Source organism: Ranitomeya imitator, chromosome 3, assembly GCF_032444005.1.
Source record: "Ranitomeya imitator isolate aRanImi1 chromosome 3, aRanImi1.pri, whole genome shotgun sequence".
NCBI lineage: Eukaryota > Metazoa > Chordata > Amphibia > Anura > Dendrobatidae > Ranitomeya > Ranitomeya imitator.
The window spans coordinates 30794231-30820118 of record NC_091284.1 but is presented as its reverse complement, the minus strand read 5'-3'; the positions used below and the strand labels follow the sequence as shown (position 1 = coordinate 30820118).

At 40.2% G+C, this 25888-nt stretch overlaps 1 protein-coding gene across 3 annotated transcripts in view; it reads right to left on the bottom strand.

The window, feature by feature from the left end:
* The window catches only part of TMPRSS2 (transmembrane serine protease 2), a 65372-nt gene that overhangs the window by 22565 nt on the left and 16919 nt on the right, over nucleotides 1-25888 (bottom strand). The window contains exons 1-3 of one of the 3 annotated variants that reach the window (XM_069760704.1): nucleotides 17788-17922; nucleotides 1160-1231; nucleotides 127-328 (exon numbers count right to left, since the gene is read on the bottom strand). In XM_069760704.1, coding sequence (XP_069616805.1) covers nucleotides 127-328; nucleotides 1160-1168 — 211 coding nt within the window. In that variant the 5' untranslated portion in view covers nucleotides 1169-1231; nucleotides 17788-17922. Of the gene's footprint in view, nucleotides 1-126; nucleotides 329-1159; nucleotides 1232-17787; nucleotides 17923-25888 lie in introns of those variants that run through there. The other 2 variants (XM_069760705.1, XM_069760706.1) reach the window with 2 other exon arrangements.

The following is a 25888-nucleotide window of genomic DNA, read 5'->3' as shown; positions in this document are numbered from 1 at the left end:
TTCTTGTACATAGGGGGCAGTATTATAGTAGTTATATTTTTGTACATAGGAGACAGTGTAGAAACACGTATATATTATTCAGCCTCTTAGGAGAACCACATGTATGTTTGCCGGTCGATCACTTACTTGGCGAGCACCATGTTTCGGATTTTGCCTGCTGATTTGCTGCCACAGACTGATGAGGAGTCACTTGAGGTAAGTACTGTGGCACCGGGGAGACATTAGGTGGAGGAATAGGATACGGTTGATATATATTGTATGGACTTTGGCTATCGTAGATGTTATGTTCCGGCTGGTACCCGTTATTGTCATAATAGGGGGGCCGATTCTATAAGAAACAGAGAAGCTTTTACGTCAGTCTTGTGGATGGCGACAATTATGGTTCTATAGAACGCTACACGACACGATCAGGGATCCTCCATCCGGCATTTCTCGCCCCTTTTGTCACCCTACACCAGTTAATATAATTTGGCCCCGATGTGGATCCATGAGGATCTGCACAGGACGTCTCCAATAAACCTCCAGACACATTTTCGGGCTCGGTCACCAGATCTGCCTGTTACTTTAACGCTCAGTTTCATGTTTGCCGACGCTGTGATTTGTTCGCCCTTCATTCCAGGAGATTACTCATTAATCACAAAATAAACGGAAAGAGAAATAATTAGCCGGACGTGAGCGAGGGATTAAGATATAATGGCCTTTGCCTTGCCTGAGGTGCACATTTTACACACCGCAAACACCGACTACTTAAAAAGGAATTACCACTTCACGAAATAAAGCTGGACAGTTCTACAATGCTCTGGCACTTTTTTTTCACCATACTTCTTTTTCACCCCGGTAGGAAGAGTCCCAACTCCCAATAATAAGTGGTTCATGGAATGTAACCCCAATAATAAACAATTGCAGTCATGTTCCCTTATAGATTAATTCCCTACAGCACCTCCGCAGGAGAAATGAGGTATTACACGTTCTCCATTTTAATCAATGAACTAGAGGGATTTCCAGAGCAAGAAGAGTCTTGAAATAAAGGGTCTTCTGTAAATTTAGAATTTTAGCATTATGGATATCACAAACTTGAAATCCATATAAATTTTCGTTAATTGTATTTTTTGGGGGTGGAAAATCTCTACAATTTCTTATGATAAATTCCATCACGTACCGGATACATTTCTTCAATTATCTTTTAAGAAGAATCAAGTACAGAGTCCAACGTCTTCACTTCATATGAGCCCTGAAAGAGAAAGTTCATTATTTTTAGAAGTCAAAATTTATTTTTAACCCAAAATGAATGCATTTAATAAGGGGTACTCCCACCTCCATAATCCTATCCTAATATGTAGTAGGTGTAATTAGTATTATTATTTATCATTATAGCACCATTTATTCCATGGCGCTTTACATGTGAGGAGGGGTATACATAATAAAAACGAGTACAAATCTTAAACAATACAGGTCACAACTGGTACAAGAGGAGAGAGGACCCTGCCCGCGAGGGCTCACAATCTACAAGTAATAATATTATTACCAAAATACCTCCAATTAGAAATGTAGTATAGTTCTTCTGATTCGCTACATCTCTTTGCTTATGTGCAGGGATCGCAGGACCTTAGGTATCTATGGTTACAACCACTAGCAATCTAACTGTCACTATATCAGTGATCGTAGCCATGGATACCTAAGGTCCTGCATTGCCTGCACATGAGGAAAGAGACATAGCAAATCAGAAAAACTATACATTTCTAATTGAAGGTATTTGCTAATAATAATATTATTATTATTATTATTATTATACCTACTACATATTGGGATAGGATCTTTGAGTTGGGAATACCCCTATAAATGCAAAAAAAAGTCACTTCCTTGTGTTTTTAAAAAAAAATATATGGGTGCTGTAAGGGGGTCCTGAGTGGGTCCATAAATTCATGTAGTTGAAATGATCCGATAGCTGATATTTTGGAACTAGTCCTCAGGGACTACTGCCACAGGTAATGAGAGGAGGACTATGTTTCAGGGTAGATTAAAGCTGGCCACAGATCTAGACAAGAAAAGTGGCTGGAGTGGGGTGTAACAAGTAAACTTGTGGCCCCAAGACCATTTTTTTTGCCTCTTACTGGAGACATCTACTCTGCAAGTAAAGAAGACCAAGGACTAAAGCCAAGGAGACAGTTCTTGTCCTTCTGGAGGAGAGCCAATTTGCATACTCTTTTTTCACCATTCATCTTTACTTTTTGCTGGTTTTTGTTGTTTTTGGAAGGAAGCAGCCATGTTTTTCAACTCCTAAACAATGCCTTTAAGTACTTCGATTTATTGAGGGTTAATTTAATTGTTTGGAAGAAGAGCAAAGGTAAATGTAACAGCCTTACGGTTATTGATTTCTTTCCTTACATGGCTGCTTATAAAGAGGAGCCACAGGATTGAGCTTTGTTGTTTCAGTCAATAATGAACGGCTGTTTTGCATAAAATGCTCAATAAATAACCAATTACCTAAATGACCTGGAAAATGAGGTAGTGAAGCAGCAACACAGGCACTCAGACAATCTGCACCCAAAGCATAAGCGGGGGCGAGATATACACAAACAAAAATGTGAGGAAAATTAAAAAAAAAAAAAAAAGGTAATAGAAAATACAACAAACAAAAAATAAGCAAAATTGTAAAAAAAATTAAAAAAAACATTGGAGAGCTAAATACATAGATAAAAGTCGTCACATAACTTAGCGGATAGTTGTGTCACAATGTAACTTTGCTTTCTACTGGAGGGAATAGTCAAAGTCAGAAATGCCGACCTTCAACTTATCACATGGTTTTTGAAGGTGCCTGGATTTGCCAAAAAGATGTCAAAATACTTAGTTGCACATGGTAGGTTTGGGGCATAGATTTGGCCAGAGGATCCATGAGATCCACGTTATGTAGTAATTGAAATCATGTATTTTATGATCACCCAAATTAATAGGCTTCATGTAAAAAAATATATAATGGGACAGTAAAGTCCATTTCTGCACAGCAGCCATTATTAATAGCTCTAAAATAGAAAAAGTGAAATCTCGGATTATGTATCTCCATGGTAACAGACTACAAACAAATCCTGCGTAGTCTGTTGCTGCAGTCACATTCTATCAATTTGTTTCCTATTTCTTAGCAACTTTCCAAATGTTGTCAGTAGCGATTATTGTAGGGAAAATGTTCCCACATTATGATCTCAAGATGCTGTCTATCCCCCTCCATATACTGGGGTCAGTTCACTGAGACCACCAATGATCAAAAAAAAAAATGAAATCATCCTAAAATCGGGGCTCTGGAACCAGAAGAATGTGGCTTTGCAGCCCCATCCTGAATATTCGTCAATAAGACTTCGAGCATATTATAATTGCAAGATGATGTATAAAAGAAGAAATTATCAATTAAATTTAGTTATCCCCTCTCTGTTTGGGGCCCTATCGCTGGTATCCGCAAAAATTAATAATAAAAATGATCCCAAGATTGGGGCTCTGAAACTATGAGAAAGGGGCTCTGTAGCCCAGTCCTGATTATATATATTTGGCCTCTGCTCCATTTGTTGTCAATGGGACTTTTCAAGCACCGCGCTCGGCTATTGTCATCAACCCCCGGAGAAAATAAATAAAGTAAAGGCCAAATATGAGCACCTCTCCTCTATTAAGGATTGGACTTCAGACCCCCATTACCAGCACATGGACCCCAACGATCAGCAGACTATAGAGAAAAACTTAATATTGTTGAGAATATCCTTTAATACCCAAAATTTTGGTGGAACTGGATGACTCCCCCATATTTCTATGCTGTCAAGGGAAGGATCCGGTGTGCTGAATTTAACCCCTTGAACCATTTTTCGACCCTAGAAGCCACAACTAGAAGGGGGTCATAGTTGTCAACTGTCCAAATTTTTGAGACTATCCCAATTTTTCAGTTGCAATCTGGCAAATTCAAAGCTTTCCCGAGCAGAGAAGGGGGCACAGATTATGTAGGGGCATCCCCAGGTGGGAGAGAGGGAGAAAGGGAGAGAGGGAGAGAGGGAGAGAGGGAGAGAGGGAGAGAGGGAGAGAGGGAGAGAGGGAGAGAGGGAGAGAGGGAGAGAGGGAGAGAGGGAGAGAGGGGGAGAGGGGGAGAGGGGGAGAGGGGGAGGGGGAGAGGGGGAGAGGGGGAGAGGGGGAGAGGGAGAGGGAGAGAGAGAGAGAGAGAGAGAGATTTCCCATTGACTTTGCATTGGGTTTCGTGTTTCGGTCGATCCCCGACTTTTCGCGATAATCGGCCGATTTCACTCGACTCGACTTTTGAGATGAGTCGGGTTTCGCGAAACCCGACTCGACTCTAAAAAAGTAAAAGTCGCTCAACCCTAGTAGTCACTTCTCGCTGACACAGTCGTATGTGCGGGAAAGAGGAATTACTCGTTATTTGACAAAGACAACCATTGGAGACGCGTACACAAAACAAAGCAAACAGAAAAACCCGAAATCCGCCTGCAGCAAATGTATTGTTTTCTCGGAATGCAAAGTAGAAGAAAATGTCCCGTCACTGGCATGTACTTTCATATTGGAGTGACATTTAGGAAAATTGAGAATAAAGCTATTTACAGACGGAGGAAGTTTAGAAGACTCAAATGCGAATTTACATATTCCGAAAGGAAGTAATCGGGGGGGAGACCTCGTCACCTTAGAACCTGCCAGAATAAAAATGGACAATACACGTAACATTCATTCAGAAGCTGTCCCATGCTGGTGACATCATTGTCTTATAATCATTTCTTACATAGGACCTGTCAAAAGTGTCCATTTTTTGCTTTTAATTTTATTCCCGCCGCTCCCCTAAATGTTCAAATTTTTTTTTTTTTTTTTTTTTTTTAACATTTCGGTTCCAGAGAAAAGGACTTTTTTATTTGGTGCTAATTTTTACAGTCTTACCAAGGGGGAGGTGCTTATGGAATGTTCAGGGGCGTGTTTGTAGGCTGCTCTGCATAATTAACCTACTAACCGCACCTCTTTGTCAAAGATCGTACAGATTTGCAGTAAAACGTAAAAATGACCATATCTCGGGAACCGTATGGCAGATTTGAAAAAAAAACAAAAAGTGGAATATTCAAGGGAGTAACGGGAGTAAAGTAAGAGAAAATACTAAATACATTTAACCTGGTAACATGTTCTCTTTAAGTGGAAAAAAAATACCATAAGGCTACCCCCATGGGGTCAGTGGATAAAGGAAGGCTCCTACTTTAGGTTTGCCCCATTCCCGCTCACCTACGTGTTCAGCCTACAAAGGGCTACCTCTTTCCATGGGCTCCATGTTGGCAAGCAAGGTTGGAAGCAGCAACTGTTTCCCCCAAGTAACGCACCCTACGGTCAAGAAATTCTCATACAATTCGGTGTCAGAAAACCAGGCAATAGCGTAAAAGGAGATAATATAAATGTAACTACACTACAGTATCCGAGTGCAGCTCCTATGACTGCAGTCGTAGGTTCAAATTCCATAGTGGAATCAAAAAAAAGCTTAAAAATAAAAATTAATAAAAAAAAAAAATTAAAAAAAACAAACGTTGAATTCGCCACTTTTTTCGGCGTTCTCCAAATTTAAAAAAAAAAAAAAAAAAGAAAGCATTTAGTATTGCCGTTTTTGCAATTTGGTCAACAGCGTAAAAAAGAAAAAAGTAATAAAAAGCATTAATAATGTCATATATACAACGGAATGGTAGCAGTAAAAAAATAAAATAATCTGCCCGAAATAAGACCTCGCACAGCTCAATTGGCAGAAAAAAAACAAACAAACAAAAAAAAAAAAGTCTGACCACACAATGCAATTTTATTGCATTTATTTTTTTTTTTTTAAAAAGTCAAATATTTAAAATTAAAATTCAGTATCGCTGTAATCGTCATAAAGAGAACAAAAACTCAAGCAACCGCAATGGAATGGTTTTCCTCATTTTGTTCCAAAAAGATTTTTTTTTGCCCCCCACTCCCTCCGATTCCTTAGTATAATAGATTGCTGCACTCAAAATTATAACTTGTCCTGCAAAAACAAAAACTGGAAAAAATAAAAAACCACAAGCCTTCACATGGGGAATGAACGATAGAACGTTAGAGCTCAAAAATGTCACAGATGGCAGAAGCAACGACAAACCCGCGTCTGCTGCATCTCCGCACTGTTATTACCAAGAACCTGGAAGGTGACGTTAATTGCTTTACTGTAGGAGCGCCGGTATTTAACGCTTTATTACGGGTTTTTTTTTTATAGATGTTGCATGTCTGGGTGAGAAATTTCTAGGTAACTAGGGTTGGATGGAAATTGAGAACCAGCGCGAGGTCACACGTGGCGATAATGTTGGAATATTTTATTAGTTTGGACAGTTAAGCGCCAATACCAAATATGTTATATTTTATGAACTTCAACAATTTTTCATTTTTCTCTTATTAAATATTGAAGGCAGCATAAAAAAAAAGTGCTTTGATGAGAGTAGCTGAGATCTCCACCGTATGGCAGAGGGTCGGGGACCTGGTACAGATTTTGTATAGGGGTGCAGGCGTTTCACGTTACTCCCCGGACTGCAGCCTACGCGGACATTCAGTGTGCACAAGGAGTGATTTATCGATCGGCAGATTTATCAGCAGATGTCAGGGCCTCAGACCTCGGCGGCTGCTTAATCTACTGTGACTATAGGAAAACCCATTTGTCTTAATAATCAATTGATCAACGTGGATCAGAAAAGGTTAATGCTCAAATAATGGGCAATGTATCACCCACCCTGGATACAATATGGACTAGTGGGGAAAATTCTGCCATGATTGTAGTTTGTTCTCGGCACCCAGAGATGTCTGGCACTTGCTTATTATCCTCCTTCTGTCGAATTTCCTAGGACTGTCGATAGATTGTGCGTTGTGTGGGGTGTCTGGAGGATTGGTGGTTGACCAAACAAGAATTTGGCACCCAGCTTTATAAAGTGACCACTCTTAAGCCTCCCCTTACACATTAGACTAATGCCGGCCAAACTCACCGATATCGATGGGTTTGGTCGATAGTTTGATGTGTATGGGAGCGCTGGTCAACCGATTATTGGGAGAGATGTCAATTGGATATGTTCGATTTAAGACTCCTGATTGCATGGCTCTTCCAGAAATAAGCTGCTTTAATAAAAGAGAAGAGTGTGGGAGAGCAAGTAGAGGTGGCCGACGCATCATCCGACTGACAGCCATCTAATGTGTATGGCCGGCTTAAGGTTGGTTTCACTGGAGTATAAAATGACCAAGACAAAATTTTATGCCATACCATCACACCGCCCAGGAATACTTAACAAAAAACACTTTGGAACATATTTGTATAATCCCCTCCAATTTGATGGTTTTGGTGTTAGACATGAGCAAATGTCCGGATATTCGAATTCTAGAGATTCACATGAATTCATTAGGGTAAATATGATTCGCCTCAAATTAATTCAATGTAAATGGAACGTGGCCCCGATCGCCATTAAAAGATGTTTATCAGGCTCTCCAAACCCTAAAGAATAACAAACAGGTGGCCAGAAAGGGGTTAAAAAAAAAATTATTATACTCAATTCTACCTTTACCTGTCCTGCCGCCTCAGCGCCTCGTCTGCCGCCTGGCTCACTCGCTCAGCATTCTGGCACATCCCATGCTGATGAGGCCGCACACGCGTCTTTGTCGCCCCTCCTGTGAGCTTACAGTGCAGGACAGGTGAGGGGCGAGGCGAGTAATATTTTATTATTTTTTAACCCCTTCTCAGCTCTATCAAAGAATCCAGATAAAGGATTGCCATTAGTGTAATCGAGCAAATTGATTAACAAATTCCAGCCAATCCAATTTTTTTTTTTCTAATGAAATCTATAGTGAATTTGATTCGCTCACTTCTACTTGGTGGTTTGGACCAAAATAAACTTGATCAGGATTTTTTAGTATTTGCGGAAAAAAAAGAAAAGAAAAGAAAAGCCGACAACAGATGGAACGCTCTTTTTATGACGTGAGATAGTTTTCCTTCTAGGGGAAGCTGACTCTCATTACTACCCAAAGTGAGGACATAGCAGGCTCCCAACGTTTTATGGCTGACTGCTAGGTCACTTGACAATAAATGCTCATGTTGTACTGCAGATAAATTAACGCTCACGTCACGCAGATGTATATTTCACATTGTGTTCCAGAGATAACGGAGCACCTGAATTATAGTCAGAGGAGATGCATATTTCTGGGAGTGACTTGTATCTGGTATTTTCATGCCGTGCCTACGACGTTCTTAAGTCATTGCCTATAGATCGCATGCAGACGTCAGCGACTAATGACGGCGCAGGAGCGGCTGATATCACTCACATCTATGGATGAAAAGGTCTCCAGATCTGTGACACAATTGGGGGCAAATCTAGGAAAGCCGCTTCTCCGTGCAGCAGGTGACCCCACCCTGCATACCTGTAAAGCACGCTCATGTCACGTGCACGCTCACACTACAATAGGGGCTGCGCAATTCCGGTTTGATATTGTTTTACTATTTGCACATAGTAGTGGTATGGCAGTATTATTAAGCCTTATTCAATCTCTGTATGTTGAGATTACTTAAACTAGCTAGGGGGAACACACAGGCATTCTATAGAGAGGGAAGGAGCTAGAGGAACAGACAGACATTCTATGGAGAGGGGAGGAGCTAGTGGAACACATTCTATGGAGAGGAGGAGCTAGAGGAACAGACATTCTATGGGGAGGAGAAGCTAGAGGAACACAGACATTCTATTCAGGGGAGGAGCAAGTGGAACAAAGACATTCTATGGAAGGGGGGAGCTAGAGCAGTGTTTCCTGAACTCCAGTCCTCACAGACTCCACAGGTCATGTTTTCAAGATTTCCATCGTGTTGCACAGGTGAGAGAATTCCTAAGGGCTTGATGAAACTTCCACCACCTGTGCAATACTAAGGAAATCCTGAGAACATGACCTGTGGGGTCCGTGAGGACTGGAGTTTGTGAAACACTGAGCTAGAGGAACACAGGCATTCTATGGAAGGGAGGAGATAGAGGAACAACTATTCTGTGGAGAGGAGGAGCTAGAGGAACACAGACATTCTATTGGGGGAAGGAGCTAGAGGAACACTCAGACATTCTATGGAGGGGAGGGGAGGAGCTAGAGGAACACATTCCATTGCAAGCTCCATAGAATTTATGAGCACCAACAGTCATCTCAGTATTGGGAAAGTCTTTACTCCCTGTAGAAAAATTTTACCTGTGAACTGAAAAATTTTGAGAATGAAAGATCAGTTCAGGAGGAGAAAGAATCGTATTTCTCTGATAAAATATATTACAAAGTTTCTGATTTTCACGTTTATAATATTGACTAATGATACAAAAATTAATAAAACATAATGAAATAAAACCTAAACAGCAGTTTTACTTTAAGGACTAGGTTAAGGGAAAATTCAGATGATATTATAGCAGTTATATTTTCTCGTCCATATTGCAACCTCAAGAAGTAACAGCATCTCAAACATACTGAATAGTATATGATGCTAATAGTTTGGGTCTCAAAAACTGCTGTTGGGCCGGGACTTACAACCGCTATATACTATGTATGTAATTAGTGCCAAATTTACAGATCAAGCGCCAGTAATTACTCGTCGGGTCTTGGACAAAAAAGTGAATGCTATGAATTGAGTCTATGAACACAATACAGCCATACACTGCAGTCACAAACACGCTGTTCACTTCTACACAATTATCCTCTTGTTAGGTGAATAATAAAAGGGGCATCACTAAATATTTTGTACACAACAAGATTCGAACGGTGAAACCACACACAGATAATAGAATCCTTATATTTAGTAATATCGAAGGAGGAATTTAAATCCCCTGACAGCTCATTACATGGTGGATGCTGAATGACAAGACCGAAGAATCTGACTGTGCACAACATAATGACGTCCACTGGGGTCAGCGGGACAAGTACAGAAAACCGTCACAGGCGAGATTTACTAATGAGCCTGCCTGCTTCTGTATCATCAAAGGAGACACTGCCCAAATAATACAGCACACAGAGCGCAAACCAAAACAACGTATATATCTAAAGATCCACAGTAAGATAGCAGTTATACTCCTATATAGGGGCAGTATTATAGCAGTTATATTCTTGTACATAGGAGCAGTATTATAGCAGTTATATTCTTGTACATAGGGGGCAGTATTATAGTAGTTATATTCTTGTACATAGGGGCAGTATTATAGTAATTATATTCTTGTACATAGGGGGCAGTATTATAGTAGTTATATTCCTGTACATAGGGAGCAGTATTATAGTAGTTATATTCTTGTACATAGGGAGCAGTATTATAGTAGTTATATTCTTGTACATAGGAGCAGTATTACAGTAGTTATATTCTTGTACATAGGAGCAGTATTATAGTAGTTATATTCTTGTACATAGGAGCAGTATTATAGTAGTTATATTCTTGTACATAGGAGCAGTATTATAGTAGTTATATTCCTGTACATAGGGGCAGTATTATAGTAGTTATATTCTTGTACATGAGGGCAGTATTATAGTAGTTATATTCTTGTACATAGGAGCAGTATTATAGTAGTTATATTCCTGTACATAGGGGGCAGTATTATAGTAGTTATATTCTTGTACATAGGGGCAGTATTATAGTAGTTATATTCTTGTACATAGGAGCAGTATTATAGTAGTTATATTCTTGTACATAGGGGCAGTATTATAGTAGTTATATTCCTGTACATAGGGGGCAGTATTATAGTAGTTATATTCTTGTACATAGGGGGCAGTATTATAGTAGTTATATTCTTGTACATAGGAGCAGTATTATAGTAGTTATATTCCTGTACATAGGGGCAGTATTATAGTAGTTATATTCTTGTACATAGGGGGCAGTATTATAGTAGTTATATTCCTGTACATAGGTGGCAGTATTATAGTAGTTATATTCTTGTACATAGGGGGCAGTATTATAGTAGTTATATTCTTGTACATAGGAGCAGTATTATAGTAGTTATATTCCTGTACATAGGGGCAGTATTATAGTAGTTATATTCTTGTACATGAGGGCAGTATTATAGTAGTTATATTCTTGTACATAGGAGCAGTATTATAGTAGTTATATTCCTGTACATAGGGGGCAGTATTATAGTAGTTATATTCTTGTACATAGGGGCAGTATTATAGTAGTTATATTCTTGTACATAGGAGCAGTATTATAGTAGTTATATTCTTGTACATAGGGGCAGTATTATAGTAGTTATATTCCTGTACATAGGGGGCAGTATTATAGTAGTTATATTCTTGTACAGATTGGACAGCATTATAGTAATTTTTTATATCTCTTACGTTAGTCTGGGCGTAGATTATCTTTACTTGAAAACAAACATGAGTCACGGATCTGACAATATAACTCTGTTCAATGTTCAGGTTCAGTTGTGTTTGTACGTAAAGGAGTTCTGAACTCTTATTAATCTGACAAAAAAAAAAAATAAAAAAATAAAAATTATATCTATATATATATATATATATATATATATATATATATATATCTATATATATATATATATATATATATATATATATATATATATCTCATATATATATATCTCATATATATATCTCATACAGCCTAGAGGGCGTTTACCTCTGAAATAAGATAAACAGTAAAACACAAAGTAATATCATGCTAAATAAGTCGAGTTCTAGCTTAGTTTTGTTATCTCAGTGCTGAATAGAGAATTCACTGAAATAATCTCAGGTCGTTTTCTGCAGAACTATCGCACCTCAGTCACATCCAAAGCTGCCTAAAATTATGTTGCGTGACTTTGGTAACCAGAAAAAAAATTTGATGGCAGCTCTGGATGTGAATGGAGTACAGTTTAAATCATACCTGTAGATTCAGGTGACCTCTCCTGTGAGAGCATGTGAGGCATAACACTATTTCTGGACATTATTTGACTCGTATCCTGCATTTTTCACCAGTTTTCCCCTTTGTTATCTCTGATTTTCAGTTGTCTCTGAGCTGCTGGTTGGAGACTATCTGCCATGATGACTACCATGCACAGCGCACACACAAACAAGAGGGATTCCTGCTCTCCTGTCTGTATGTAGCACATGTTCAGTAGAGGCAGCAGCATGGAGAACGTTATACAGCGATACTGAGCAGTGCAACTGTGAATCCTGCTCTGGAATCAGCTAAAACACTTATTAGAAAAATCAGCATTATTGTTTATTCTGATAATTTTGGTATTCAGCTGCTATGCAGAGCTATGGCATCGCCATAGCTACTGACTACAAACACACCCGTGGTATTGTCTGAACATGCAAGAAAATTGCACTTCAGTCCGCTCTTAATTTTGCAAATAATTATTTTTTTGATTCATCAGATAAATTTACACCAACCCACAAAGTGGCCAAGGAATCACATTCCTGGTCTTTTGGAATCCTTTGAGATCTAGAGACAAAGTGATCTGGGAGTGTCGAAGATGCCTCTTTCCGTAGAGTAGGTGATGACTTGCCGATCGCTGGTGCTCAGACCTCTTGGACCTCCACGGATCTCGATCTGGGGGGCTCTGAAATGTCCCATTAGAAGGTACAATGGTCCGACAGGAATAGGAGTATTCTACAGGTAGAACTGATGGACTATGGCTGTTTCTGCATGTGTAAGGAAATGTGCCTGCACGGTATAAGGGGGAGAAGACTGGAGCGCTAACAATTTGTATGCTGCGACACGTGTCTGGCACTTTGCCCGGTAGGACACGTGTCACTTTTAATAGCTGGGCATATGGCACGGCAGGGTGTGATTTTAATAAATTTAATCTACAAATTGCAGAGAAAATCCATCCAGAGCCTCCATGGAAAATTAATTTGTGATGTGGATTTAAAAGTAAACCTCTCATTTCCCATAAGTATGTAATTTTATTACCTGGTGTAAAAGCCGCTGTTCTCCTGAATCCGGCGATGTTTTTCTTTTGTCCCTGCGCCTCTCCGTTCATGAGATACGGCCTCCTTCATCCTGGTCTATAAATCTAGTCTTTTTTAGCCAAGTGGGCATGATTCCTATCTCTTCGTGGGCGTGTCATCATGAGGACCACACCCAGTTGCCTAAGCTTTATATAGCAGGAAAAGAAGCCATATCTTAGGAACGGAGAGGCGCAGGAAAAAGAGGAAAATGACACCGAATTTAGGAGAACAGCGGCATTTACACCAGGTAATAAAAAAAATAAAAAAAATAAACATTTTTATAGTCCACTTTAAATCCTCAGGTGGCAGATTTGTTATGGAGTTACACAGTAAACCCCAACTATCGAATCCACAGCAGAAACTGCGGCTTGTCCTAAAAGTGGGGCACCGATGGGTCACTATGATGGCCAGAGGCCTGCGGAAAGCCCCTGCGACAGCCATCTTGGTCCTCCTCTGAGGCTTGGCTGTACACTGAGCAAAGACCACAATTTTCGCTATATATATTGCAATACTAGCATAAGAGATCAAATGTATAAAATAATATTAAAGTTGGAAAACTACAGAAATAAAATAAAAAAAATAAGAACAACATTTGATATCACCGCGTTCATAATAATGCAATCAAAATATAGAATTAAAACTAAAACTCGTCCTACATAAATATTGCTTTATCGAGACAGAAAAGTAAAAAAAGCTATGGTTCTTAGAGGAAAAAAAAGAAAGTGCAAAAATGAAAGTTGGCTCCAGAAGCGAGGGGTTAAAAAGTGTTTTTTTCTCAAAGGCATCAGCTATAAATTCAGGTATGAAGTTATGACGTGAGAGAGTTACCAGGGGTTCAGGTTACATTAGGGACAATTATCGTGCACGAGGAACAAGCGGAGAACTAAAACACCAAATTAACAGTTGATTGTATCTTTAAAGCTTGGTGGACGCGGCCATATCTATTGTACCGATCCGAAATAAGGCAACTATGGAAGCATTGCCAGGTATTGCCCTCAGAAATCATTACCAGGGACCATGGGGGCTGCTCATCGATGTATTATGAAGGGGACACAGAGGCGCCTTCATTGCACTGACCTGTGGGATACCTATATAGCCAGACCCCCCCCCACTGAGAACAGCAACTATATCCTACTGGAGTTAGGTACACAAAAAGTATCAAGAGGTGTACTCTTATAATTAGTTCCCAGCTTTCCATGACGATCAGATCAAAATCCATTCAAAATGTTCACCTTTGTGCACTCGGAGTACTTAGTAGTCATAAATTCTGACTACTAAGTACTCCGAGTGCACAAGGGTGTAACGTTCTGAATGGATTCTGATCTGATCAGCAGTTCAGCTGAAAAGATGCATCAAGCTTATTTAGCAGAGTGCACCTGTTGATACATTTTGTGTAACTTACCGCAGCAGGACAAAGGTTGCTGTTCCCAGTTCTTCATTTGGTTACGACTCATTACCAAATGAAGAACTGGGAGCAGCAACCTTTGTCCTGCTGCAGCAAGGTACACAAAATGTATCAGGAGGTGTAGTCTTCTAAATAAACTTGATGCATCTTTTCAGCTTTCCGTGCTGATCTGAATGGATTTGGATCTGAACGTTACACCTTTGTGCACTCAGAGTACTTAGTAGTCATAATCAAGTGAAGACCTGGGAACCGCAACCTTTGTCCTGCTGGAGTAAGGTACTCAAAATGTACCGAGGTTCAGGCTTCTATATAAATTTGATGCATGTATTTGGCTTTCGGTGCCAGTTAGATACAAATCTATTGAGAACACTACACCCTTGTGCACGCAGAGTACTAAGTAGTTATAATCAATTGAAAACAAAGCTTCAATAATAGTAATAATAATAATAATAATAGGTTCAAATCCCACCAAGGACAACCTCTGCAAGGAGTTTGTATGTTCTCCCCTGTGTTTGCCTGGGTTTCCTGCTTTCCTCCCACACTCCAAACACTTACTGATAGGGAATCTCGAGTGTGAGCCCCAATGGGGACAGCGATGATGATGTCTGTGGAATTAATGCCGCTATATAAGTGAGTAAAATAAATGAATAAATAGTATAATGCCAAGAATGGTGCAAATTGGGAAGTTCCTCCTCTAAGTAAAGTGCATTCTTTTATCTGCAGGACACATTTGGATGCATCATATATCCAAAGAAGGCACCAAACTTTTTACATAAAGTATTTTTACCTTTTGTGACTCAAGGGTATGCACACTTTTACAACTAGGCCCTACCCCTCTGGAGAGTGTGGTCATATGGTGCCTCATGACAGCGGCACTGCAGCAGTGGAGCAGTAAACAGACGTCATTGGGGTAGTTCAGGAACTCAGGACTCTTCTGCACGTATTTGGGGCCATAAAGATGCAGCTACCTTTGCTTTATTTTATTTTTTTATTATAGCTTTTAGGCTAAAGTTCACATTTACGCCACATGTCATAGCAGCTTCAGAGGAGAGTGTGACAGATCTTTCCTAACCAGGGGACACCCAACGTGCGACCTAGATGTAATGTGAACTCGGCTTTAGCCATAGCTGTTACTTTTCCCCTTAAATTTTGAGGGATAATATGGAGTTTTTAATGAGGCATAACTTATTAAATTTTATTATCTCTTTCTGATAGAAATGGGAAAAAGAAGCAATAGAAATATTTTTTTCCCTCTTATTTTTGTTTACTGCTTTTATTCTTTTTTCTTTTGTGGATTGGATTTTTGTTTCTTTAATAAACCTAATTTTGACTTTTTCTTCCTCCCTTTTCTTCGCCCTCTCCCCAGAGATTTGTAGCAACGATCGTCTGATTACTTCTATAATGCATCAAGACTCCTGGTATTTTAGAGGAATATCACTAATACAATCGACAGGGAAAGTATTAGACCAGGCTGGAGTTCTACAACAAACTGGTGGTCCTTTATAAGGTCCTTGGCTGCTATAGTAAGGCATCGACCCACCCCGATGATTGTGCTACAGACGGGCTGATGAGCCGACAGAGGGAACCCTCTAAGGGGTTAAACAACTAGAGACCATTTTTATAGATCACTGATCAATGGCAGATGCCGAAAGTTGCTGGCAAAGTCCAGGTCATAGGGTTCTTCATAGAGGGTTCTCTACAGTTACAGCAGTGAAGCTCTGGAATGCCCTACCCTGAGTTCTAGTACTAGGATGGCATTTCAAAAAGGGCAAGGCTGTGACTAACGGCATAGAAAGGTGTTTAGAATATGATAAATGACGCTCGATAGATCCAAAGAAAACATTTCATGGTCCGTCGGGTGAGCAAAGAATCTCAAAAATTGGCTATTATTACACAGGGAGGGGCCGGTTGTCGTGGATTCCTCCTGATCAAAGAGAAAGAACCTGGGATCGGCAGAACTCGACTGACAAGTGTCTCTTCTCATGTACAAAATGTATCATTAGGGCTCCGTTAGCGTCACCTTCCACAAAACAGGCCCCCAAATATCTGCCATCGCCTTGCGTTACAGTCTATGCCAAGGACAGGGGCGCGTGCCATTCTGCAGTGGTATTATCAATGTCCAGTGTGCCAAAGATCGAATTTAGGAACGTGTCTCATCTCTGTGCAGATGCCAATGTATCCAAAATTGGTGCCCACGTCAATCCACGTATATAGTGCTGCCCACCGCTGCTACAAAAGTGAACGTCCTCCGCACACGCAAGTGAGATGAAAACGCTGCTGCGATTATCAAGTTGTGTGATGACAGAACTATACACAACATGGATGTACACCCAAATTCTTTACTGCGCGAGCAGTGAGACTATGGATTCTTTACTGCGCGAGCAGTGAGACTATGGATTCTGTACTGCGCAAGCAGTGAGACTATGGATTCTGTACTGTAAGAGCAGTGAGACTATGGATTCTTTACTGCGCGAGCAGTGAGACTATGGATTCTTTACTGCGCGAGCAGTGAGACTATGGATTCTGTACTGTAAGAGCAGTGAGACTATGGATTCTGTACTGTAAGAGCAGTGAGACTATGGATTCTGTACTGTAAGAGCAGTGAGACTATGGATTCTGTACTGTAAGAGCAGTGAGACTATGGATTCTGTACTGTAAGAGCAGTGAGACTATGGATTCTGTACTGTAAGAGCAGTGAGACTATGGATTCTGTACTGTAAGAGCAGTGAGACTATGGATTCTATACTGTAAGAGCAGTTAGACTATGGATTCTTTACTGTAAGAGCAGTGAGACTATGGGTTCTTTACTGTAAGAGCAGTGAGACTATGGGTTCTTTACTGTAAGAGCAGTGAGAGTATGGATTCTATACTGTAAGAGCAGTGAGACTATGGATTATTTACTGTAAGAGCAGTGAGACTATGGAACGCTCTTCCACATGATTTTGCAATTATTGATTCACTAGAAAAAGGAGGGCCTTGATGTTTTTCTTGAAAAATTATAGTCTTTTAGGTTATGGGCACTAGATCCTGTGATGAGACGTTAATTCAGAGAACTGGTCCGATCGCTGCACGTAGAGTCAAGAAGTAATATAAACCCCTAATATGCGGCTATTGATGTCTACCCCATGAGGCTTTTGCCTTCCTCTGTATCCACGTTAGGTTATAACTGGAACTCGGCTGGCTTAAGTCTACCTTAAAGACTATAAAATAGCAATTATTACACCCCTTGCCTTAGGGGGAAAAAATAAATGTCATCCTTAGTTATAATCACGAACCAAATGTAAATGAAAAAAGAAAATTATGTATTATAAAAAACAGTCGCAAATAAAAGAACAGAAACAAAATAAAAATACTGCATGACCTAATAATATAAAAACAATATAAAATTATAATACAATTAAATGAAGAAAAAAAAAAATATATATATATACACATACCGTACGGGGCAGGAATGAGCCCGCAGCTGACAGCAGTGATTTCTTACCCGTCCTCTGCAGTGTGGCAGCCGCTGCAGAACCTCCTGTCTGGTCACCACAGATCAGTATGGGGAACCGGTTACCTATTGACACAGGTGTAGAGAACTCCTCCCCGAACCTACAGCTTACACCTCCTCCCCAGGATTCCTGGGGTTAACCCTTTCAGGGTTGGACTTTCTGGTAAGGTTGTGACATGTAGCGCACACCTGAGCTCATTCCGACCCTGGGGAGATTGCAAAAAACAAAACAAAAAAAAAACATGTTGCTCAGGTGAAGGCTGTGAAAACCCGGCCCCCAGGGTGATTCCACTGTGTGCTCATCTCTAGGCGTGTGACGTGACGCGGCTCATACAGGAATGATACGGTTTCAGGTGCGCCTGTATGTTTTTGGGGAGGGCCGTCATGCACGCTCAACGTGGAGAACCAGCAGATCCGCGGGGCTCAGCTCTTCCGCTTGCGGCGCATTGAGTTTTTCGAGGAGGATTTCTAGTGGAAACTCTCCAAATCTCAAAACTTTTTTTCAAAAACTTTCCGCTTCGTTTTTTGCTCCAAAAACTCAGGAAAAAGTCACCGTGTGCACACCGCCTTAGGAGAACTTCAAAAACGCGTCTATTCCCCTAAGGTTCTTTACAGAAAACCCATTTTCGGGTTAACCCTAAAATAGTTCTGCGACTACAAAAAAAAATTTGCTTTTTTAACAAATGATTCATTACCCTCTTGTTGCCCTAATGTTTAGGATCAGAGAAAAACAAATGGAGGTTTTTTTTCAGCGCAGTTCCATAGAAGTAATTATGAGCTGCAATACCACACACAACCTGTGAGCAGGAGTGGCGCTGTTTTTGTACAAAATTTTTTTTTTTTTTAAGTAGCCATGTTGTTATTAATTGCTCCATTTTATCTCAGAAGAGTAAAAATGTCCAAAAAGGATTGAACTGTTACTGTGATGTGACATGAATTTTCAAAGTAAGTACACCAGCTTCATCAAGTTTGAGACCTATTTAATAATGTAGACAGTGTTTATTGTGAAATCTGGTGTGGGATCATCTTTACTGACTGCTCATTGTGCCCCGTCACATGGCGGGTGAAGCTTTCACATTGCAGTCTATACTACAAGCAACCAAACAATTGCAGATTCAATTTAACCAAAGACGTAAAAACATGTAAAACATATATTTTTTTAAGTTAAATTCACCAAACCCCCCCAAAAATACAAAATAAATAACAATAATAATAATGATGATGATGATGAAAAATAAATACATAAATAATAACACAAATAATAATGCATAAATAATGATTAACATTGACATAAATAACGACAATTATGATTAATAATGATAGTAAAATGATAATGGTGATTCTACTAATACATAAATAATAGCAATTAATAATGATATTTGTACAAATTATAATGGTAATTCTATTAATACATAAATAAATAATGATTGATATTAACAAAGCATAAATAATGGAAAGTATGATTAATAATTAATAATGATACTGATGATAATTGTAACAATTATAATGGTAATTCTACCAATACATAAATATTAATGATAATAAATAAGATGATACTACTACAATAATAATAATATAAATAATGATAATAATAAAAAGTCTATTCCGCATTGCTTTGGCTGCAAAAATTCAATCAATATAAAATGAAACTAGTAAATGCTGTAACAAAAGAAAAATAAAATGTCTAGATTGGTTATTTTTCTATCAAGGCATCTCACCCAAAAAAAAAATGCAACAGAAAGCAAACAAAATATTACATATACCAATTAAAAAAAAAACAAAAAAAAACCATTCCCGGCATGTCTTTGTTATCAGAGAAATAAAAGTTTTAGTGCAAACAAAATTTTTCTTTTTTTTTTACAAAGTTCTGAAAATTTTCTAAAACAGAAAATAAGCCCCATCAAGGAAGGATTAATACTTTTGGAGGAGGGGGATGAAGCTGCAGATACCAGCCTTTTCTGAGATAGAAGGACCTGGTGCTCCTCTGCTGTCTGAGGCTTCGTTCATTCTTCATCATAGGCGAAGTGCTGCCAAAAATGACACCTGGAGTTAGGTGTGGCCAGCAGATGACTCCACATACAAGCACTTTCATTGTTAATGGCCGGGCCGTGTAACCGCTGGTAAGACATTGAAAGTGCCGATCTCCATGTTGGCAGAGGTTTTGTGACCACATGTGAACATCACCCAAACCGTGAGTGCTGGCAACTGGAGAGAAGACGGTAGTCTTACGTGAGTTCCCCCATAGTTGGACGCCCTTGACCCCCGTACACACTGGATACAACTAAAGCCAACAGGACCAAGGATGAACCAATCGACTCTAGACTCACTTCTTGAATTATCTCTTTACTTCTCACCGGGGCATTTGGTGCCAACTAGGCCCCGACGTACGTTATGACATCATGACATAGGTTAAGTCCAGGCAGAGGGTGAAGCGAGGACCTGACCCAGAGCAAAGGACCTGACCCAGAGCAGAGGACCAGCGGGGCTGCTGAGGGGCTAGATGAGTATGATAAATGCTCACTTTTGCACATCAGCAGTTTAGCTCCACCTCTATGTTATTCATGTGATCAAATAATGAGATTTAAAGGGTTTTTTTCCCACATCTTCGTAAATGGTATGGTCAGTTAGAGCTTGTAAATACAAGCGTTTTTGCAATTTACCGCTTGTTAATATTTTCAACCGTTCTTGAGATATTAACATCTTTCTTTTGTTTTCCAATTCGTTACCTTGGAGACCGACCACTACTGCCAGACAGCAGAACACGAGCAGTACATACAATTCCTTTTTTTAGCTAAGCATGTAAGCACTGATCTGAAGCTGGCTGGGATCGCTGGGATCACCGTTACCTGGTGGGCAGCGCGTTTCCTAGGCAACGAGCTGTAAACAAACGAAAAGTGTTAATATCTCAAGAACGGCAAAACATTTTGAGAAGGAGTAAATTGTAAAAGTGCTTGATTTTATATGTACTATCCGAAAAAAAATCGATCTAGAAAAATGAAAGTAACCCTTTAAATCACCCATAATGCACTGCTTCTGCTCTTCGGTAGCATGAAATCGGCTGAATTCCGAACCTGGTTACATTCAGGGTTAATGGATTTGCGCTTTATTATTGCACTTGTTCCACTTTATTGCTGCTTTACTGTTTTTTTTAGAACTACGTGAGCAGTTTTGCAATGTCAAATCGATTTAGGTTGATTTTATAGATAAATATGCAAAGATGAAATGATGCGACAAACAGGATTTAGTCCATGAGTGACCCGGTGAACAGGTCTTTCGGCTTTCACTCGGCACAGGACAGGTCAGCGGATTAAGGAACAGAGAACTTGTTTACTCTAAACCTTTTTTTTGTAACCATGAGATGGTGAAGGGCAGGTTGAGGTCTATGGAAAATCCTTGTTTTAAAGGGGTTCTCCATTTTGGAAACTCTTCACTATTCGAAGGGTCCTCTGATCTTAAGCTGATGAAAGTGATGGTGGAATCCTTGTCAATCAGCTGTAATCTGGGGAGGAAGCTAACAGCAAGAGTTTCACCTTCCTGCAGCGCCTCCGCAGGACAAATGTGATACTACACAATTTACATTGTAATAAATACATTCATCTCTTCAGAATCAGAACGGATATAAAGGGAATGTGTCAAAGGAAAATTACCTATTGTTTAAATTAACTTTTTTGTGTTACATGTAATTTTGTTTAATATTTTGGCAATTTTTTTCATAGCTTTATTAAGAAAATAAAATTAGTAATGTTGTAATTCTCACACTATCTATTGGGGCTATTTTAGACTAACACTTCCTGTCCTTTCAGGAAGAGATTTCAGCAGCCTCATTATCATCAGAGGCAGGATTACAGGATCCACCATTCATATGTGATGTCAAAGCTCACCTTCTCCTGTACAGGAAAGATATATATATCTTGGTACCGTGTTAGCCAGTGGATAGAAAAATATTTATAATTGAGAGTCCTCAGTGGTTGATACCTTTTAATGGCTAACTGAAAAGTTGGTAACAAATTGCAAGCTTTCGAAACTACACAGATCTCTTCATCAGGCAAAGACTAAAAGAAATTCTGAAGAATCACATATTTATGTACAAAATGCATAAATATGTGATTCTCCAGAATTTATTTAAGTCTATGCCTGATGAAGAGACCTGTGTAGTTTCGAAAGCTTGCAATTTGTTACTAACTTTTCAGTTAGCCATTAAAATGTATCAACCACTGAGGACTCTCAATTCTAAATACTTTTCTCCTCCTGTACAATGACTGATAACACCTCTATATACAGTAGATAACACAGGATCCACCATACACAATATGTGATATCACAGCTCACCTCCTCCTCCTGTACAATGACTGATAACACCTCTATATACAGTAGATAACACAGGATCCACCATACACAATAGGTGATATCACAGCTCACCTCCTCCTCCTCCTACTGTACAATGACTGATAACACCTCTATATACAGTAGATAACTGTTGTGAATTCTGTTGTCGAGCTTCCTCCTGTGGTCGTGAATGGTACTTTGGCGAGTTCTGTCTATGGGCTCCCTCTGGTGGCTATGAGTGAAGCTGCAGCTTCTGAGGTTCCTTACACAGGTGACGTGGTTTATCCTTTGGTTGGCTGCTCTATTTAACTCCTCTCAGATCGTTACTCCATGCCAGCTGTCAATGTTTTTGCATTTGTTCAGTTCGCTCCTGGATCTCTCTGGTGACCTGCCTTCTCCTGCAGAAGCTAAGTTCCTGATAGTCATTATTTGTTCTTTGTTTTCTTGTCCAGCTGGTTATCATGATTTTGTCTTGCTAGTTGGAAGCTCTGGGATGCAGAGTGGTCCCTCCGCACCGTGAGTCGGTGCGGAGGTCTTTTTTGCACACTCTGCGTGGTCTTTGTAGGTTTTTGTGCTGATCGCAAAGTTACCTTTCCTATCCTCTGTCTATTTAGTAAGTCTGGCCTCCCTTTGCTAAACCTGTTTCATTTCTGCGTTTGTGACTTTCATCTTTACTCACAGTCAATATATGTGGGGGCTTCCTTAACCTTTGGGGAATTTCTCTGAGGCAAGGTAGGCTTTATTTTCCATCTCTAGGGCTAGATAGTTCTTAGGCTGTGACGAGGTGCCTAGGTCTGGTCAGGAGCGCTCCACGGCTATTTCTAGTGTGTGTGATAGGATTAGGGCTTGCGATCAGCAGAGCTCCCACATCCCAGAGCTCGTCCTGTATGAGGTTTAACTATCAGGTCATTCCGGGTGCTCCTAACCACCAGGTCATAACAGATAACACAGGATCCACCATTCACAATAGTTGATGTCACAGCTCACCTCCTCCTCCTGTATCATGACTGATAACACCTCTATATACAGTAGATAACACAGGATCCACCATTCATAATAGATGTCACAGCTCACCTCCTCCTCCTGTACAATAACTGATAATACCTGTATATACAGTAGATAACAAAGGATCCACCATTCACAATAGGTGATGTCACAGCTCACCTCCTCCTGTACAATGGCTGATAACACCTCTATATACAGTAGATAACACAGGATCCACCATTCACAATAGGTGATGTCACAGCTCTCCTCCTCCTCCTCCTGTATAATGACTGATAACACCTCTATATACAGTAGATAACACAGGATCCACCATTCACAATAGGTGATGTCACAGCTGTCCTCCTCCTCCTCCTCCTCCTGTATAATGACTAATAACACCTCTATATACAGTAGATAACACAGGATCCACAATAGGTGATGTCACAGCTCACCTTCTCCTCCTGTACAATGACTGATAACACCGCTATATACAGTAGATAACACATGCACCACCATTCACAATAGGCGATGTCACAGCTCACCTCCTCCTTCTGTACAATGACTGATAACACCTCTATATACAGTAGATAACACAGGATCCACCATTCACAATAGATGTCACAGCTCACATTCTCCTCCTGTACAATGACTGATACCACCTCTATATCCAGTAGATAACACAGGATCCACCATTCACAATAGGTGATGTCACAGCTCACCTCCTCGTCCTGTACAATGACTGATAACACCTCTATATACAGTAGATAACACAGGATCCACCATTCACAATAGGTGATGTCACATCTCACCTCCTCCTCCTCTTGTACAATGACTGATAACACCTCTATATACAGTAGATAATACAGGATCCACCATTCACAATAGGTGATATGACAGCTCACCTCCTCCTCCTGTACAATGACTGATAACACCTCTATATACAGTAGATAACACAGGATCCACCATTCACAATAGGTGATGTCACAGCTCACCTCCTCTTCCTCTTGTACAATGACTGATAACACCTCTATATACAGTAGATAACATAGGATCCACCATTCACAATAGGTGATGTCACAGCTCACCTCCTCCTCCTGTACAATGACTGATAACACCTCTATATACAGTAGATAACACAGGATCCACCATTCACAATAGGTGATGTCACAGCACACCTCCTCCTCCTGTACAATGACTGATAACACCTCTATATACAGTAGATAATACAGGATCCAGCATTCACAATAGGTGATGTCACAGCTCACCTCCTCCTCCTCCTGTACAATGACTGATAACACCTCTACATACAGTAGATAACACAGGATCCACCATTCACAATAGGTGATGTCACAGCTCACCTCCTCCCCCTCCTGTACAATGACTGATAACACCTCTTTATACAATAGATACCATTAATAACGTCCTTTGCACTTCTCATTAGATGCTTCAATACAACAAAAAGGGTCACGGTCAGTTCATTGCTTCTAATCTACATGTGCAGTTAATGACACAGCAGGAAGTTAGAATCTAAAAGATCCCCAGTGGCCGGTGTGAGAATTGCAAAATGCCTGCTTTTTTTTAATACAGATTGTGATATAGAATAACAAAAAAATCACAGAAAAGCCTGATCTAAATAATAACTCTTTTTCTGATGACACATTTCGTAATGTAGGTTGAATAGTGGAGACCACAGGAAACTGCCCTTCCTGATAACCCAAATAACCTGTCCTTGAATGAGCGTCATCTTACCTTTTTTCGGGAAGCTCCGTGAAGTGAAGTTGGTTATAGTGACAGCTTCTAAGTGACTGGGCCGATTCAGGAGAACAGGAGAGCTGGTGATACTCACTGATGGGTTCTGGAGGTTTCGATGGCCCACGTTGTAGCACCAGAGGGCGGATCTTCCCTAAATGTCATCTTAGGTGGGAAAACCCAAAAAAGATCAAAATCAGAGGAGGAAGAAGACGAGAAAACTGGTTGTTCCACATTCTGCATTCTCATCATCTGCAGAGAATTTCCTGAAACTACGATCCTGCTGAAGAGCATAGACATGGGCAAAAGGTCAATGCGTGCGGCCACGACTGAACACCCAATCCTATAGTAATTAGAGCAATCTGCCTAACGAGACCATGCTGTATGTTTAACTGGTTGCAAGTGAGGTGACGGGATGCTTTCATTCTCATTTTCCCAAAATCAGTGCGTTTCTCTCCCCGGTGATGCCACTTCTGGGGCTCTTCTGCAACTCTAGCTTTTCAACCACCTGATCCATTGCTGTAAATGGCTTGGACCTAGAAGTAGCCATTGCAAATTGCTTCATATACTTTATGTTTCACTCCCTGGTGATGCCACTTCTGGGGCTCTTCTGCAACTCGGGCTTTCCAACAAGCTGATCCATTGCTGCGCATGGCTTTGACCTAGAAGTAGCCATTGCAAATTGCATCATACACAGTATGTTTCAACCCCCGGTGATGCCACTTCTGGGGCTCTTCTGTACGTTGAGCTTTCCAACCACATGATCCATTGCTGCAAATGGCTTTCACCTAGAAGTAGCCATTGCAAATTGCTTGATATACACTCCCCAGTAATACCACTGTTTCTCTCCTCAGTGATGCCACTTCTGGGGCTCTTCTGCACCTTGAGCTTTCCAACCACCTGATCCATTGCTGCAAATGGCTTTGACCTAGAGGTAGCCATTGCAAATTGCATCATATACACTATGTTTCACTCCCCAGTGATGC